Below are 17282 nucleotides of genomic sequence, written 5' to 3' on the forward strand. Positions count from 1 at the left end.
TATCCCTACTGAACCGTATTTGAATGAGTTTTTCATTGCGTCTCAAATGCGAAATAATGTTGATTTTCTTTGCTCACGATTCATGCAAATGTCGCTGTGCAGAAAATCATTAATTATTCCACTATTTGGCGCCATAGTATTGTCACAGGCAATTAACATTTCTTGTACTCTTTTCAGGATATTTAAAATCAAAAGTGAAATCACAAGGTCGCTGTAAAGGATTCTGGAGAGCTGAGAAGAGATTTCGGTTCTGGATACGACACACAGTGAAGACACAATGGTTCTATTGGTTCGTTATTGTTCTTGTATTCCTCAACACGGTTTGTGTTGCTGTAGAACACTATGGACAGCCAAAGTGGTTAACATCATTTCTCTGTAAGTTGAAAATATTCATTTACAATTTAATCAAGGCAAAAAAAGAAATAAGCAGTTGAATATTTAATTTTGGTCAGTATACAAAGCCGAAAACTTCAAAAAATAGGTTTCATTTGTAGGTAAATTGAGAAATTCTCTATTTTTCCCAAAATTTGGGAGGTAATTTCACTGCTTTTATTATTTCATTACTGACTCTACTTAACTTTCTACTGCTTATTTGTTTAGTGCCTTAATTGTTGTGTGTTCCAGTGGAGATTGTTGTAATTTAATATGTAAAACAAATTCACTTGCTGAATTTGATATTGAAGCCTAAAGGAAGCAAATATCAAGAAATAGGCGATTTCATTCTTGAATTCTTCAAAAATTTTCAACTTAAGAAATACTTACATTAATTAAATATTTGCTCCTATAAAATATTTTACAACCGCCATATGTGTCTTCATTATCTGGAGCAATAAATGCTTTGAATTTTAAACTTAAGCCAATCCAGAGAACGCGAAAAAACTAAAATATTTTATAGAACTTAAATATTGAATTATATGTGTACAAGACTTTATTCGTTGTATATTGTTCAGATGAATAATATTGAAGAAATAATTGGGTTGCTGAATACGGAATTGTTCTATTTTGAGAATTTTTCTATTGTCTCCTTATGCCATTAAATCTAATCATTCTACTTTTTACTGCTTAGCAGCACTTTGAGAGGCACTTAGAAAACTTATTCTTTTTTAGTTGAAGGATTTGCAAATATTTGCTCTCCATTTGCTCCGAAATAGTTTACAAACAAATCATTACAAACACAAATATATTTATATGTTTTCTTGGGATATTTATTAAAGAGTCTTATTCGACAATTGTTAACCCAGTTGATGGTCATACCTGTCAATCCCAATACTCTTTTTTCCTCAAAAATCTTAGACACTTACGTGTAGGCGGATACTAAAAGTAGATGTTATACATACATATATTAAAAACGTAAACCGTAAAGCATTTAAAATAATTACACTGTTCACGAACAGATTGCATTAAAAACAGTCACGCTTGTAACAAGGAGACTCGATAGGTACTTCATGAATTAAGAGGGTTCACGGTTTAATTGGTAAGAGCGTTCGGCTCTTGGGCGGTGAGATCCCCGATCGATTTGACTGTCGCAGTTGATTGAAAATGATTGAAAAGTCTGAATGGACATTTTTCACGGAACATTGTAAACTGAATAATCTTTTGAACTGAACAATGTATAAAATCATATATATATAGTCCAGTACATCAAAATAAATATTATATAAATATTCATGCATAAGGTTAGTATCACATTGAACAAAAAGACCCCTGCACTCATGTTCAGAAACATTTCTTCAGAATGTTCAGCCACAGATATACCTTGCACAATTTTTAAAAGTAATTGTTAGGGAATAATTGATGTTACTATTCGGCAAAAAGAAGAACTTTGAACCGGAAAGTGGTCTACAGGTTTACTATAGTTTAGATCAGTTCCCGAAGTTCATTCATCCTTAATTTTTATTCTAAGTCAAAATTTCCCGAAAAATCTTGATTGATAAGGATTTAGAGAATTTAAGCCATATAGGTTTGAAGTCAACATAATTGTGAAGAAAGAAGTGTCAAGATCAAGCGAGTGTCACGGCGGGTGGGGGGGCTGTGATGTACTGCATTCGGGAAACGTCCGAGAGTGTAGGGACAAGCTCCCTACCTACCGATGAATCGAGCTTTGGACAACACAATTTTTTCAATGTTTTTAATGGATTTCAGACATATTTCTTTTATAAAAATTTGAGGCTTTAGACTAGTTATTAAGATATAATATTAGAACGAGACAAATTTATTTGAAACACATTAAAGAAAATGAATTGTTCCAAGCTTTAGTCATCCGAAGGTAGTGCGCTTTCCCTTATGTATTTGTTTCTCTATGCGTACAAATTAGAACGTTTTTGATAGAGTTTGACCGTTTTTACCGTTATCAGTTGAGTTATCTAAAAAAAGATGCGGACAACTCAAAGCCTTTACGGTTATCGCAATAAAGGGTTCTGGCTTCAATGGAGGCGCCTGGTCGCAGTGGGGGCGCCTGGTGAACACATAAAATCTAACTTTTACACTTCTTTAAAAATCAAAGAAAACTTTTATTCTTCAAATTATACACGGTAATCAATATATACAGATATTTTTTTATATTTTTCTGTATTTGGGAATCGTTTCTTTTGAGAATTTCTAACGGTTTAAGCAGGTTAAAGCTTTATATAGCATAATCGTTATTGGATTGAGACAAGTTTTGATTTATTTGTAAGGTATAGTTTAGACAACGAGATAGTTGAACTGATACTAAGGCACGCAAACCCGATCGACAGAAAAGATAAGTTCGCAGATTAAGTTCAAAACGATGAAAATTTAAATGAAGTGTTTTCTTCTGATTCAAAACCAAATCACTTGAAGATACCTAGTTCTCGATAACAGTATGGTTCGAGTTCTAGATTTTGAAACCATGAGCATATTCGAAAAAAATCGGTTTGCGGAAATTTCGTATTTTACATGTTCGTATTGCACATTTCGTATTACGGAAACTTTGTATTCTAGTACATTTCGTATTTTACCATTTCGTATTTCACATTTCGTCTTTCATACATTTTATACAAAAATTGAACATTTCGTCTGACATATATTTTACGCATTTTACACAAGCATATCAACCAATAAAATACGAAATGTAAAATACGAGGTTTGCATACCCCGAAAAAATCACATTCGACTTTAGTAATTCAAAGGTTTTCTCTACAGAGATGAAAATGGCTAATTATGCGATATTGAGGGTCAATCATCAAGGAAGAGGGAACAGATTGAATTTTAGATTCTTTAGATGATCAAGAATGGAACTCTGATTAATGTTCTTGTTTTAACTTTTAAGACGCAAGGCGGTGCAGAAATGTGAAGGTCCTCATTAAATCTTGTTGAAATTGAAAGATAGCACCTTCAATTCCTTGTTCTTCTATTTAAAGACTGCAATGAGGGCTTCTATTAAAAAGTTATCGTAAAAGCAATTTATTGTATTATACAGAGTAGAAGCGAACTTAGGGATCTATGTTTCCTTTGACAACCAGTACAAATCGGTAGTTTGTGATTTCTCAAAATGCATCCGAGCTGTAAGAAATACCAATGGATACATTCGATTGTATACGGGAACAGTGAATGAGTGTACCAAAATGACTTATTCCGTATTCAGTATCTCATTATTTGCATAAACGGAGACTAATGATTCTAAATAATTTGTAGATTACGCTGAGTTTGCCTTTTTGGCACTCTTCATGATGGAAATGTGGATCAAGGTATACGCCCTTGGTCCTCGGATCTACTTTGAATCATCGTTTAATCGCTTCGACTGTGTCGTGATCAGCGGTTCGATATTTGAAGTGATCTGGTCCGAGGTCAAGGGCGGTTCGTTTGGGCTGTCGGTGCTGCGAGCTTTGCGTCTGCTGCGGATCTTCAAGGTGACAAAGTACTGGTCGTCGCTGCGCAATCTGGTGATATCGCTCCTCAACTCGATGAGATCCATCATCTCACTGTTGTTCCTGCTCTTCTTGTTCATCCTCATATTTGCATTGCTCGGAATGCAACTCTTTGGTGGTCAGTTCAACTTTCCAGAGGGTACACCAGCTACCAACTTCAACACCTTTCCCATAGCACTTCTCACAGTCTTTCAAATACTAACTGGGGAAGACTGGAATGAGGTCATGTATCAAGGTATTGAGTCGCAGGGTGGACACAAAAAGGGAATGATTTATTCACTGTAAGGATCACTCAAATACTGTCTTTTTGCCTTTTTTATAATGATGATGGTTGAAGTTGTATACGATTTTAATGTTTCGTCTGTTGTTACAGATACTTTATCGTTCTGGTGCTATTTGGTAATTACACTCTGCTGAATGTGTTCTTGGCTATCGCCGTCGATAATTTGGCCAATGCCCAAGAATTAACGGCAGCTGAAGAGGAGCAAGTGGAAGAGGATAAAGAGAAGCAATTGCAGGAGCTGGAAAAGGAAATGGAGGCACTGCAGGTGTCAGATGGTTCACCACCGCGAATGGACATGGGACCATCTTCACCAACTCGTAAGAATAAAAAGAAGGAAGATGAGAAAAAAGATGACGAAGATGATATACCGGATGGACCTAAACCAATGCTACCATATTCTTCGATGTTTATTCTTTCGCCAACAAATCCGTGAGTCCTTTCTGCCAACTTTTCTATAGAAAATTTATTTTATTTAACAAATAATTTTTGCAGTATTCGACGGGCGGCGCATTGGGTGGTAAATTTGCATTACTTTGATTTCTTCATCATGGTCGTTATTTCATTGTCATCAATTGCTCTGGCGGCGGAAGATCCGGTTGAAGAGGAATCGACACGAAATAAAATTCTAAATCACTTCGATTACGCCTTCACGGGCGTCTTCACGATAGAGATGTTACTAAAAGTTGTAGATTTAGGTATAATACTGCATCCGGGCAGCTATTTAAGAGAATTCTGGAATATTATGGACGCCGTCGTTGTCATTTGCGCTGCTGTCAGTTTTGGTTTCGATATGATGTAAGTTAAAAATGCGTAATCTAGTTTTTAGGGGTAAAAAAATTATGTTCGTAAATTCGTTCTTCGCATATTTAAATCTAGAACGACGTTACTGAATGATTTTGATCACGGGAATTTCATTTTCGAAAATGTTTATCGCTTTGTCTGAAATTTGTTTCTTTACAAATATTTCCGGAAATAAATTAATAAGCAGGACAGAATTACGGACATGAAGTTTCAGCAAATTGGTTTTAGACAAAAGATTTTCAATTTTATTAACTTTTCATTTGTAAATTGTTTTTTACAGAGGAAGCAGCGCAGGTCAAAATTTATCAACGATCAAATCACTGAGAGTACTTCGAGTACTTCGTCCATTGAAAACAATCAAACGTGTTCCGAAGCTGAAAGCTGTTTTCGATTGCGTCGTTAATTCACTCAAGAACGTTATAAATATTCTAATTGTGTACATATTGTTTCAATTCATTTTTGCTGTAATTGCTGTACAATTGTTCAATGGAAAGTTCTTCTTTTGTACGGATGAAAGTAAACACACTGCCGATGAGTGTCAGTAAGTATCTCTATTCCAATGAATTTATTGGCATTTGAACGTATATTTTACAATGCTTCTGTACTTGTTTATTAAGGGGGTCATATTTTGTGTTTGACGGTGACGAGCAACTCCCACGACGGGAAGCTCGGATATGGTCAACACAGAGCTTTCACTACGACAACGTGGCGACAGCAATGCTAACGCTTTTTGCTGTTCAAACTGGTGAAGGATGGCCTCAGTGAGTAACAGCTGTATAATCTCAATTGCAGAATCTAAAGCGATTTTAAACCTTATCAATTTTTTAGGGTGCTTCAAAATTCCATGGCCGCCACCTACGAGGATAAGGGTCCAATACAAAATTTCCGCATTGAAATGTCCATTTTTTATATCGTGTACTTCGTAGTTTTTCCATTCTTCTTCGTTAACATTTTCGTGGCCTTGATTATCATCACATTCCAGGAGCAAGGCGAAGCTGAGCTGCAGGACGGCGAAATAGATAAGAATCAGGTAAGAATAAAATAAGACATAAATAATTTATTTTTGGAAATCTTCATATCTAATACTATGCAATATTTTTTTTATCATTAACAGAAATCGTGCATCGACTTTACGATAGGTGCTCGTCCACTTGAGCGATATATGCCAAATAAGAGAAATAGTTTCAAATATAAAGTTTGGCGGATAGTTGTATCAACACCATTTGAATATTTCATCATGATGCTGATTGTCTTCAATACACTGTTACTCATGATGAAGGTATAGTATTACAAATTCAAAATAATGCGACAGATTTTACTTTTATGAGCAAGCAGAAATGGAAAATGGTGACAATAAGAGGATTTGTGTAAACCTATTACATATCCTGACTTTAGGATTGTTACTATTCAAATCCTTGCCTGTGACATATATTAAGCTTGTTGCACTGACAACGGTTTTCCGTCGTATTGGTATTGTTGCTATGCAATAGAGAAATAGACTAAAGTACCGAAGGATCAAATAGTTTATATTCATTGAGGGAGGACATACGTGAAGATTATGTTTCTCGCATGACCTGGTTCCATGCTAAAGGATGCGATTTAGCCCTCAAGTTTAATACTATTATTGCTTAAAATAATAAATTTTGTAATCAAAATTCCACAAGTTTCTCAAACAATTTTAATTACTAACCTATATAACTTTTAAGAATTACAAAGAGGTATAAAAACAAAGCTATATGGGGAGCATGATCTTTACTTTGTCCGAATATATGTTTTTAAAAACATATTAAACTATCAAAAAAAAAATGTTTTCATATTCATATTATGAGTTAGGGGAAAGGCTAATAATTTTGTCCAGTTTCTTATTTTGGACACTTTGAGGATAAAATTGGACACTAAAAATAAATTGATTAAAATTATGGATTTTTATTCCAATACTTAATGAATAATGAATTCTATCTTAATATTTGTTCTTTTTGGAAGATTTTAACACTAAATACGTTAAATTTTGAAAGTTATTTGAGTTAAAATTGCTTTGTTGAAAATTCAGTGTGAGCAATTGCTTACGAGAAATATGACAGAACTTCGTATTTACTTCAGTCTTATTTAGCTGTGGTGAAGGACTAACAATGTTTCTTCGCTTTTTACGAGTGATGTTACTGAATATTGTGTTGATTCACGTTAGTGGAGATTTGTACATTTTACCTGAAGTGAGATTTGCTTTGTGAATTAGATTTTTCGTTTAAAAATGGGAAATTTTTTAAGACATTTACTAGTGAGGTGATGGTTCTTATTTTGAACAGGTGTTTTTCTCACAAAATTTCGTGAAGTTTTAGCTTTTGTGATGACTAGGTTGGACAAATGCCTGGAGAAACAAAGGAGCATCATCCCTACGAAAGAAATGTAGCGAGAAATGCCTTGAAAGGCTCCCGGAAAGGCTCCCGGAAAGGCCAGGGAATGAGCGAATCCGCACGTACTTGCAGTACCGAAGTCAACTCACTTTAATGAATGATATGGAAAGTTTCCGGGCTTCTTGTGACATTCTACGTATCCCTTACATGAACAGGAAGAGGACTTGGTAAGATTGGTTCATGAAATGAAGAACAATGGGCATCCTCTTGAGGCGGATTAGCTGTCCAAATTTACAGCCAAGTTGTCCAAATTAATAACCAAGTTGTCCAAAATAAGAGTCAAATTCACCTCTACATATCAATTCATTTTTAAACGTATTAAGACTAATTTTAGAAAAAAATAAGACGATAAATAGCTTGTCAAGTTTCTAAACAACCCTTGTGAAAAGAGAGTAACAAAAAAGTCAATTAGTATTGAAAATATCGCACTTCAAACTTGGAACATCGGTGCTTATAAGCAGACTGGATTAAATTATGAGCCTTTACCCTACCACATTTTTGTAAAATGATAGTGAATACTCTAGAATTTTACTTGTATCTCAAAGTTTACATTTACACAACTTACTTGAACTTTCGATGATGACTTTAAAAACAAGTAAAGTTTGTAGAAAATAACATATTACATATTCATGCAATTTTTAAACCATTCATTCCTCAAGACTATTCTTGATTATTAATTTCATTTTTGGTTCTATTTAACAGTATCATCAGCAGAGCAAGATGTACGAAAAGTCGCTGAAGTATCTCAACATGGGATTCACAGGGATGTTCAGTGTTGAGACTGTTCTCAAAATCATTGGATTTGGTGTAAAGGTAAGAGAATTTAAGCAAAAATTTTATCACTTTACTGCTTTGCATTTCTGATCGTTGTCCTTTTATTAGTCCTTAAAATTCGAAGTTTAAAACCTTACGCTGGAAAGGAAACATTAATATTGCCAAATGAAATCACTTTCAGTGTAAATTTCTCTTCTCTTCGGTTATGTCTCTTATAATGTTCTTAGCCCTATTCGTGACTTAGAAATTTTTTATAGAAATCCCCAACTTTTTTTTATCTCTTGGAATATTTTCTCAGATATATTTAATAACGTATTTTACTGGTAAGTCGTTGAAATGGCCATGAAGTCTTTAAAAAATTGTACAAGAAAAGTATCAATATAATTTCTGGTGTTAATAACGTTATTAAAAGAAATATCACAAATTTATGTAATTGTAATTTGCTTCCAATACATTCACAGGATACAATACGTGGAAGCGATTAGAAGTTCGAAATATTTGTATGTAATAAAACGTACTAATTGGAAAGAAATAGAATTGAAAATAGAGCAAAAACTATACGAAAAAGGAAAACAAAAAAATCAAAATTGTTTAGCACGCGATAAAATTGATTTTCATGTTTAGTAAATATTTACTTAAGTCAATTAATTAGTTTGATTCAAGTTAGTTAAATTGAATTTTCCGATTTGCTAGTTTCATGATGCATCACCTTTATTGCTTGACATCACGGTTCACATGAACTTGCTCTTCACATTTTTTTATTTCCTTTACATGGAAAATGCAACCTTTGAATGTGTTTGTTACTATCCTAAAATTTGTCATATTGGGAAGTGTGTAAGGAAATACAATACAATTTTGATCGGAAAGAATATCTGAGGGATGTACAATACGTTTCAAATTTATTTTACTAGCAATTCATTAGTGAATTTAGAATTCTTTATTTAGGATGAAGAATATATTTTATAAAGTTCGAAACCTTAAAAATATCCACTACACTTGTGGTGTGTTTTATGAAATTTAGGATATTTTAACTTGACTTTTAAGAGTTTTATTTGTACTTTTTACTGCTCAAACTTCACGGAGAGAGCAGTATAATTCCTCGATTTTTTCACCTCCTTAAAATTTCAACCTTCCACCCTCCGGAGACTACTTTTCTCAAAAAAAAGTTCGAGGTCAAGGGGTCATGTCTGGTCTAGTTGGAAGGTCTTGAAATTTTCGGCAAAATTGCACCGGTTCCAATCTGTTTATTCTAATTATACTAATTTTTATTCGAAATTAAATTATATTATCCTAAGTTATTTTGGGCAAGGTTTTGAGTGATTTATAAACCCATGGGCATGACATTTCCCATGTTTCTCATGTGTTTCTAGCGTGTCGAAAAAACTTTGGAGTTCATTCGGTGTTTTCTGTCATTGTGGAATGAATTAACAAAAAATATAAATACAAAATAAAAGCCAATTTAATAACGAAGAGGAAACCGAAAACCCCAAATTGGAAACCTACGTAGTTTCGGATATATCTCGAGAAATATGTACGAAAACAGGAAAAAATTTACACTAAAATTGGTCGAATTTTACAGAGCTAATGTCACCCCCCTGTATAAACCCGTTCAAATCAGTTGTGAACCGATAATGAACCGGTTATGAACCGATAAGTAATTTTTGCCCGAAAATCAATATTATTACTATTAAAATTATCTTGTGGAACCTGTTGAATGACTTACAAATCGGTTTCTAATCGGTTGAGGGCCGGTAAACTGTAAATTATGCGAAAGTACTTTTGATGGATAGCGTCTACGTCACGAGTTCGAGCACTTCGCAAAACCTGGGATGCTTTTCCACCCCTTTTTTATATAGTTTCAAAAATATAAATAACTTGGAGATTCACGTTCCTTCATCTGGAACTCCCTGAAGCTTTCACGCTTAATTCAACTTGCACCACTTGTAATAAACACTTTTTTTTCTTAATTTTCCAGAATTTTTTCAAGGATCCATGGAATATTTTCGACTTTATAACTGTGATCGGGAGTATAATTGATGCCCTCGTTTTGGAAATAGGAGTAAGTAAATTGAAAATCAGTAAGAATCTTCCAAAATCATAATTTGAAACTAATAAACTTTTGAAACTTTTAGCAAGAGAATTCTTTCAACGTTGGATTTTTACGACTTTTCCGTGCTGCACGATTGATAAAACTTTTGAGACAAGGGTACACGATACGAATACTTCTCTGGACATTCGTACAATCCTTTAAGGCTTTGCCGTACGTTTGCTTGCTCATCGCGATGCTATTCTTTATTTATGCCATTATCGGAATGCAGGTAATAATTTGCGATAATACACACCGGAGAGTTTATTTTTGTGCAAAATTACTATTTCTTTCCATTCAATCAGTTAAATTTCAATTGGTCACATTGAGAAAGGGCATTCAAAAATACATTAAAAAAAAAGATAATCTAAATTAAAATGAAAACGAAAAGGGAAATTATGGAGGTTCAAGTACAGAAAACATTTACACTTACATTTTTCTTATCAATTTTTGTAATAAATTTCATTGCATATAGATAAATCTTTTGATAGCATAGTTCAATTTCAGCTAAAGTTTTTTATTGATAAACAACGCAATAAAATTTTTAACTGAGTTAATTTTACGCATAAAGTTTCTATTATATACAATATTTAACTATTGCAATAAGATTAGAACAATCGCATGAATTTTTATTACTATTAAATAATATCTATACATTATTGCATTTTAGATAAGTATTTCACAGTTTATTATCTTAAATAATCATAATATTTTATTTATCGTTCTTTTTTTTTACTGAAAAATTATCAAGGTATTTGGCAATATGAAGTTTGATCCGGATACAGCACTGAATCGCCATAATAATTTTCAAACGTTCTTCGGAGCTCTTCTGCTGCTTTTTCGGTAAACCCATTCGTCGATGGTTATTGAGCAAGAGCAAAATTTAAGAAATAATTTCTAATGTATTTGACTTGCTATGTCGGTTAATTTGATGTACAAGTACCTAAAGGCATCATCTCGATAAAATATCCTTTAAATTTATTATTTGATTTTGAAAAACAAATAGCTGAAAAATTAGTTTAAATGTTGTGTTTTATCTTGAAAATAGATTTGAGATCGTAGTGTAAATTTGTAAAATATAGTAAAAATAGTTGTAAAGTTCATGTTAGAATTTGTGAGTTGATTGAGACTAAAAACAAAGAATTGATTGGGTTAGTTAGACACATAAAAAATCATTAACCAGTGCGATATCCTGCATTCAAAACACAAATCATCAATTAGTTATTTGAAACCAAAAAAAGAGACAGATCCCTCTTCAATTGGGAAAGTTTTCAAAAATGATTTTCGAAAAAAGATAAATAGAGTTCTGTTTCTTTTATTCCAGTAGAAAATATCCAAAAATTCCTCATGACATATTTGCAATTTCAATAAATTCTGCATAAAGATCATATGCATAAAATAAGATCCTGTAAGGTTTAAGGAAATTCCTCGTGCATGTTGTACATAGAACTTCAACATGTTATGTACCATTCTCTTAACAATGAGAATTTACGGGAATTGATTAAAATGATCAATTTGATTGGATATATGTTCCACACTATCAAGTAAATTTAAAATTGCAGAGTTATTCTAACAACGAAATTAAACAGCTCGATACTTTTGTAGTTTAGCATAACTTTTGTTTTTAAATTCTGTATTGAGCAAGAAAGTAGTAATGGGCATTCTTAGAGAGCTCCACCGCAAGAAAAATTAGGCCACTCCTTCTTTACTTGATAAGGTGATCAAATGTGTTTTTAATGTTCTATTGGTATTTAAAATGTTAATATGGCACTTCTAAATCGATCTTACAGATTTCTCGACATTTCCAGATTAAGGTAGTAAGTTACTTTATACCTGAATTCAAAACTGCTTCATTGCAACATACACAGCTACGTACTTCCTGGAGCATATGTGGTGCTCGCATGAAGTATAGACTGTAATGCGGAAAATAGACACAGGATTATCCTGGAGAATGCTCAGCTCGAAAAATTTGGCGGTAAAGGATCAGCCCAAACTATCATACACTGAAGATTAGGATCAAGGATTATCGTTTTTGCCTAAATTTCTATTAAATATGCTCAATTTGATTGTTGAAAGACTCTTTAAGTGTAATATTAATGGATTTTTCGTAGAAATAGGTGCACTTTGACCGTCCTATTACTCCAATGTTAATGCATTTAATGAGTTTGCGACATTGCATACCGTTACTCTTCATGTTTTTTCACCCAATTGACATTTCGAAAAGCACCCAAAAACACCCAAAGCACTAGTGCTGATCTTGTCTAATCCCCGTAATTTCCCTAGACCTCATAAATTTCGAAGATTAGTCTAATCCTCCAAATTATGGGCTAATCCGTGAGTATATCGACGCCAATCCTCATTTTTCAGGATGATCCCTAAGCCGATCCCTGTGTCTATTTTGGGCTTAAGCCCCAGACTTGTCGATTGCAAAATCCGGCGGATTTTTGATCATTTGACATCTTTTGATGCCACCTATTTATCCATGGAGATGGCCTACCCCTGTGCATTACAATGGGTCAACACCATGACATGACCATTTTCCTCCCTCTTACGAAGTTATCACACTAGAAAATTTCACATTAAAGTTAAAGTGAAAAGTTGCTCATTAAAACTTCTAGAACCACTCGAAATCGCTGATTTAGTAAGGACACATTGCTAGAATTGCTCAATGTCACGATGGAATACTCGGAGTGTTTTTGTTTTTGAAGAATTTCAGTTGTTTGAGCGAAAATGTGCGATTTTAGTGAAGAAGAGGAAGTTTTCCTCCTGTACACTACTTTTATGTCATGCAAAAGGACCCGCTAAGCGAGAAGAACGAAGTTCTGGGCGAGAGATTGGCTCTTAACGCGACCTTCACATGATGTCGTTGAAATTCTCTGGGGCCATTTTTTTTGGACATAATAATTTTCTCCGGATGACTTCGGAGGAATTTAAAGAGTTACTTCAAATCGTAGGGCTTTATTTTCAAAAAAAGACTACGAAAATGAGGGAGCCAATATCATCCAAATCCCGACAGAGGTGTGAGTTCCGGCGATTGGTGACTCAATTTGTCGCAAACGGCCTGAAAACCATCAGATCGGCGGCCTCTATTTTTGTATTCCCGGCAGTTCTAGTCCCAAATGACGGTTTCCTGATGCACAGTCTCAATTAATTCGGCTTCCATCTCTCACGAAATCCTAGAAGTTTATAAAGGAATATAAAATGTAGATCAAACACATTTTTGTTTAGCTTTTTTTTTATACTCTGGACCGATCTTTTTCAAGGTCTTTTGTCCTTTCTCCATGTCGTGCGCGATAAATAGTAGGTATTTGCACTACATTTTATCACAATTTTATCACGAATAAATTGGTGAGAAAATTGTGGTGCAGAAACTACCCGAATGAGCAAATTTTGCTCATAAATTTGCTCACTTCTCATTAATTTGCTCATTAATTATCAGTCATATTTCTGCTATTTTAATCTATTTAAACCAATTTTTGTGACTCGAGTCCACTTTTTTTTCACTAAATGAATCGATTTCTAAAAGCTCTTGATGAAAATAGCACATTAGGACACATATCAGCAACAATTAATGTGAATCACATTAAAATTTTAATGTGAAATTCTCTAGTGTGATACCACGGTTACACGGAATACTAATTAAGAGACGGATGAGAGAGAGATTTAGTTAGTGACTAGACTCGGATGAGTAAGTACGAGCGCCCTTGCAACCCAGAGGAAAGGATTTGGTTGAAAGAGAGGAACGGGTTATAGGTTCATATCTCGTCCCTGACCTTATTTATAAGAATTCACAGATCCCGATAATTTCGTTTGGTTCTTGGGTAAACATTCTGAAGGAAATAAAGTTAAAAACAGGTAAATAAAAATTATCTAACTCACGATATTCAACATCATATTGAGTACTTAATGCGTTTCCTAACTTCAAAAAATCTGAACCTGCGATCTCATTCTCTTGGTTCTTTTGGTCGTTTTTCAAATTTCATAATCATTGATCTACAGCAGAGGCGTGCAAGAACCGTTGAAACCGAATAAACGTCAAATGAAACATGTACGTCAATGGTAAAAACGCTACTATGACAAACTTATTTTGACGTTAATTCGGTTTCAACGGTTTTTGCACACCTCTGATCTACAGGGTCTATACTTCTTCTGAAATCTCGTTTTTTAAACTTACCGAATACGTGTTAAGAGCACGGAGTTCATCTTCATAAATACTCTGAGTGAATTAATCCTGAAAAAATGGATTAGCATTATTTTTTAAGAGGGAGTGGCTTAAATTTTTGTGTGGGAAGTTTGCTTAGGATGTACAATATCTAACTCTTGCAAAATATACGTATTTTTAAAGAGTTATGTTGAATTACTGACTTGTTTGTAAATTCCACTGAAAACATAATCGTTTCCAAAAGCATAACTAATTCGTATTATAAATATGTACATTCTTCAGACTTTTATTTCAGATAAGTACGCAAACATAATTTTCACCTCAATTCTGAAAATAAATTAATACCACTCTTTTGAGCATTAGAATTTCTTCAATTTGTAGAAGCTAATTTTGTAATATTCATTAATAAAAAAAAAGTTTAAACCGATACTAGAAAAAGTTCCGTAGAAGGCTTTACTTTTAATTACGCTATGCCATAAAATTTTAACTTGCTCTATCGACAGCAGGTTCTCTGGGGATGTGCGTGCATCAAAGCTTTGAAAAACAAAAATTGTAAAAGTTCAAAACCTCCAAAAGTTTCAAAAATGACTGCAAATTGTGACCGAAACATTTTGCTATTACCTAATTATCTAAATAATTTATTTTATATCACTTTTATTCACAATTTTCTTGTGTTTTCATAATGACAATGTCAACACAGATTTATTATTTTAAAAGATAATATTAAAAGAGAAACGGATTCAAAGTATTTGTCACAGATTTTTTTACATTTACCTAATTTCTTTGTAATACAATTAGGTGTTTGGAAATATTGCACTAGACCCGGAAACTGCCATAACAAGACACAACAACTTCCGTTCATTCGTACAAGGATTAATGTTGCTATTCAGGTAGGTAAATTGTGTCTGACAATGGGCAATTATTTTGTCTCTTTCACTATTTTTTTTTTCGTGAGAAAAATATATTTCTCTTCAATGGTTCTTACTATGCTAAATAAAAGTTTCTATTTAAAACATTTCATGATAAATTTTGTCAGACATTCCTTTTCGATTTTTATAAATTTTAATAGTGTTTTTTTTTTGTTTTAGAAAATCACCTTTCAAAATAATTTATATTCATTTAAATTTTAAAAGAGTGAAGTTTGCTATTTATTCAATTTCTATAAAATATATATATATATATATGCATTGAAAATTTTCCACATTTTCTTAGGACAGATGAAGAGTGATATTCCTTTTAAATTTCATTACTAATTTTTTATTCCAATTAAACTAGAGGAACTATCATACCCATATTTTCATCGTGCGTCTTGCATAACACTTAAAAAATGAAATATTTTAAGAGAAATGCCAAATTTATGTGCAAGATAAATACCATCAGGATTAAAAGGTTTATTTTTAAACTGAAGAAATAATAATTTGTGTGTCTCATCTGATAAAAATGATTACATAGAAGGTAGAAATAAATAATTTATAGTAAAAGTCTCACAAGTGAGTTGAGATCTTAACCTTAGAAAATGCAAGATACTAAGTAGAAAATATTTGAATGGTACATGATCTTGTGTATAAAATCCAATTAATATTATTGACGAAAGGATATGTATTTAGAACAGTATTGTAACCTTTCTCCCAGATTTGAGAAAGAATCATTTGTGATTTTGGTTATGATTTTATTTTTGAGAATTTTTATAAATGTCCTTATTTCCCATTTGATTTGACACCACAACTACTAGAGCTGACCGAGTAGTTTGAAATAAAATTAATCATTAGCTAAAATTGTCTTGTCTTCACTCATGTTTACGTTAGTGCAAGATGTATGAGATTACAAAGGTCAAATGTAACTTTGAAAGAGGTTTGTTTAGCAAAATTGGCCTAAAATTGCTTAGAGCATCAAAATTAAGAAAACAAAATTAGAAATAAAAATCAGAGGAACATTTGAACTACTACGGTAATAACTGTTTTAGTATATTCATGTGATAGTATCCCTAAATAGGTACTTAAACTTAGAAAAATATAATTTATAAGTCACGTATCTTTAGTATTTATACATTTCTGTGTCTGGACTAATGGATAGTATTGAAGGGCATTTGACTGACAATTTGCAAATATTTTGAGAATATTTCAGATATCACAAATTCTTTTGTAATATTAAACACTAATTTCTGAATATTATGAATTTTTTTTAATATTTCAAGTATTTTGGGAATATTAGGAATATTTGAAGATTTTGTTTAAAATATTCTGCGAGCAATTCCGTATATTAGAAATAATTTGCGAGTATTGTGAACAATAGGGTCGAAGGAACACTTCTTTGACAGGGAACCCCTTTTGACACTTTTGTCAAAATGTTGAAATTTATTTAATGCATCCAATAAAATCTAAGTAATATAACGTTTTTTTTATTAATCTGCGTTTTTCGATAAGGATAAATGTTCAAATTTCGTAATCCAAATGGTACAGAGTAGGGCGTCAATAAGTCCTGACATGAGTTCTTAAAGTGTCAATAGGTGTTCCTTTCACCCTAATTAATGTTTAACAAAATCTCAATATAAGCCTATTTAAAACCTCATTAAATCTGCTAAAGTAAAATGCCCCTGGAAGATATCAGAAGATATCCTTTGATGCTGTCTGATTGTCCAGAGTTTCTTTAAAGTTTAGTAACCGGAAGATCCTCTACTAACATGAACTACTATTTCCATCTTTACCAACAGATGTGCCACAGGCGAGGCGTGGCCGAACATAATGTTAGCCTGTCTTAAAGGAAGACCATGTGATGAGCGAGCTGGGAAAGAACCTGATGAAACATGTGGGTCGTCTCTGGCTTATGCATACTTCGTGTCCTTCATATTTTTTTGTTCATTCTTGGTAAGTTCAATTGT

General features: G+C 33.0%; 1 protein-coding gene across 1 annotated transcript in view; it reads left to right on the forward strand.

Moving 5' to 3' along the window:
* Positions 1 to 17282, forward strand: part of LOC129799824 (voltage-dependent calcium channel type A subunit alpha-1-like) — a 108511-nt gene that overhangs the window by 64933 nt on the left and 26296 nt on the right. Inside the window, exons 11-23 of the mRNA XM_055844055.1 lie at positions 178 to 375; positions 3655 to 4168; positions 4261 to 4599; positions 4663 to 4965; positions 5252 to 5512; positions 5589 to 5732; positions 5800 to 6001; positions 6086 to 6250; positions 8085 to 8195; positions 10132 to 10215; positions 10289 to 10474; positions 15203 to 15294; positions 17115 to 17268. Coding sequence (XP_055700030.1) covers positions 178 to 375; positions 3655 to 4168; positions 4261 to 4599; positions 4663 to 4965; positions 5252 to 5512; positions 5589 to 5732; positions 5800 to 6001; positions 6086 to 6250; positions 8085 to 8195; positions 10132 to 10215; positions 10289 to 10474; positions 15203 to 15294; positions 17115 to 17268 — 2753 coding nt within the window. The remainder of the gene's footprint in view (positions 1 to 177; positions 376 to 3654; positions 4169 to 4260; positions 4600 to 4662; positions 4966 to 5251; positions 5513 to 5588; positions 5733 to 5799; positions 6002 to 6085; positions 6251 to 8084; positions 8196 to 10131; positions 10216 to 10288; positions 10475 to 15202; positions 15295 to 17114; positions 17269 to 17282) is intronic.

Source organism: Phlebotomus papatasi, chromosome 1 (genome assembly GCF_024763615.1).
Source record: "Phlebotomus papatasi isolate M1 chromosome 1, Ppap_2.1, whole genome shotgun sequence".
Classification (NCBI taxonomy): domain Eukaryota; kingdom Metazoa; phylum Arthropoda; class Insecta; order Diptera; family Psychodidae; genus Phlebotomus; species Phlebotomus papatasi.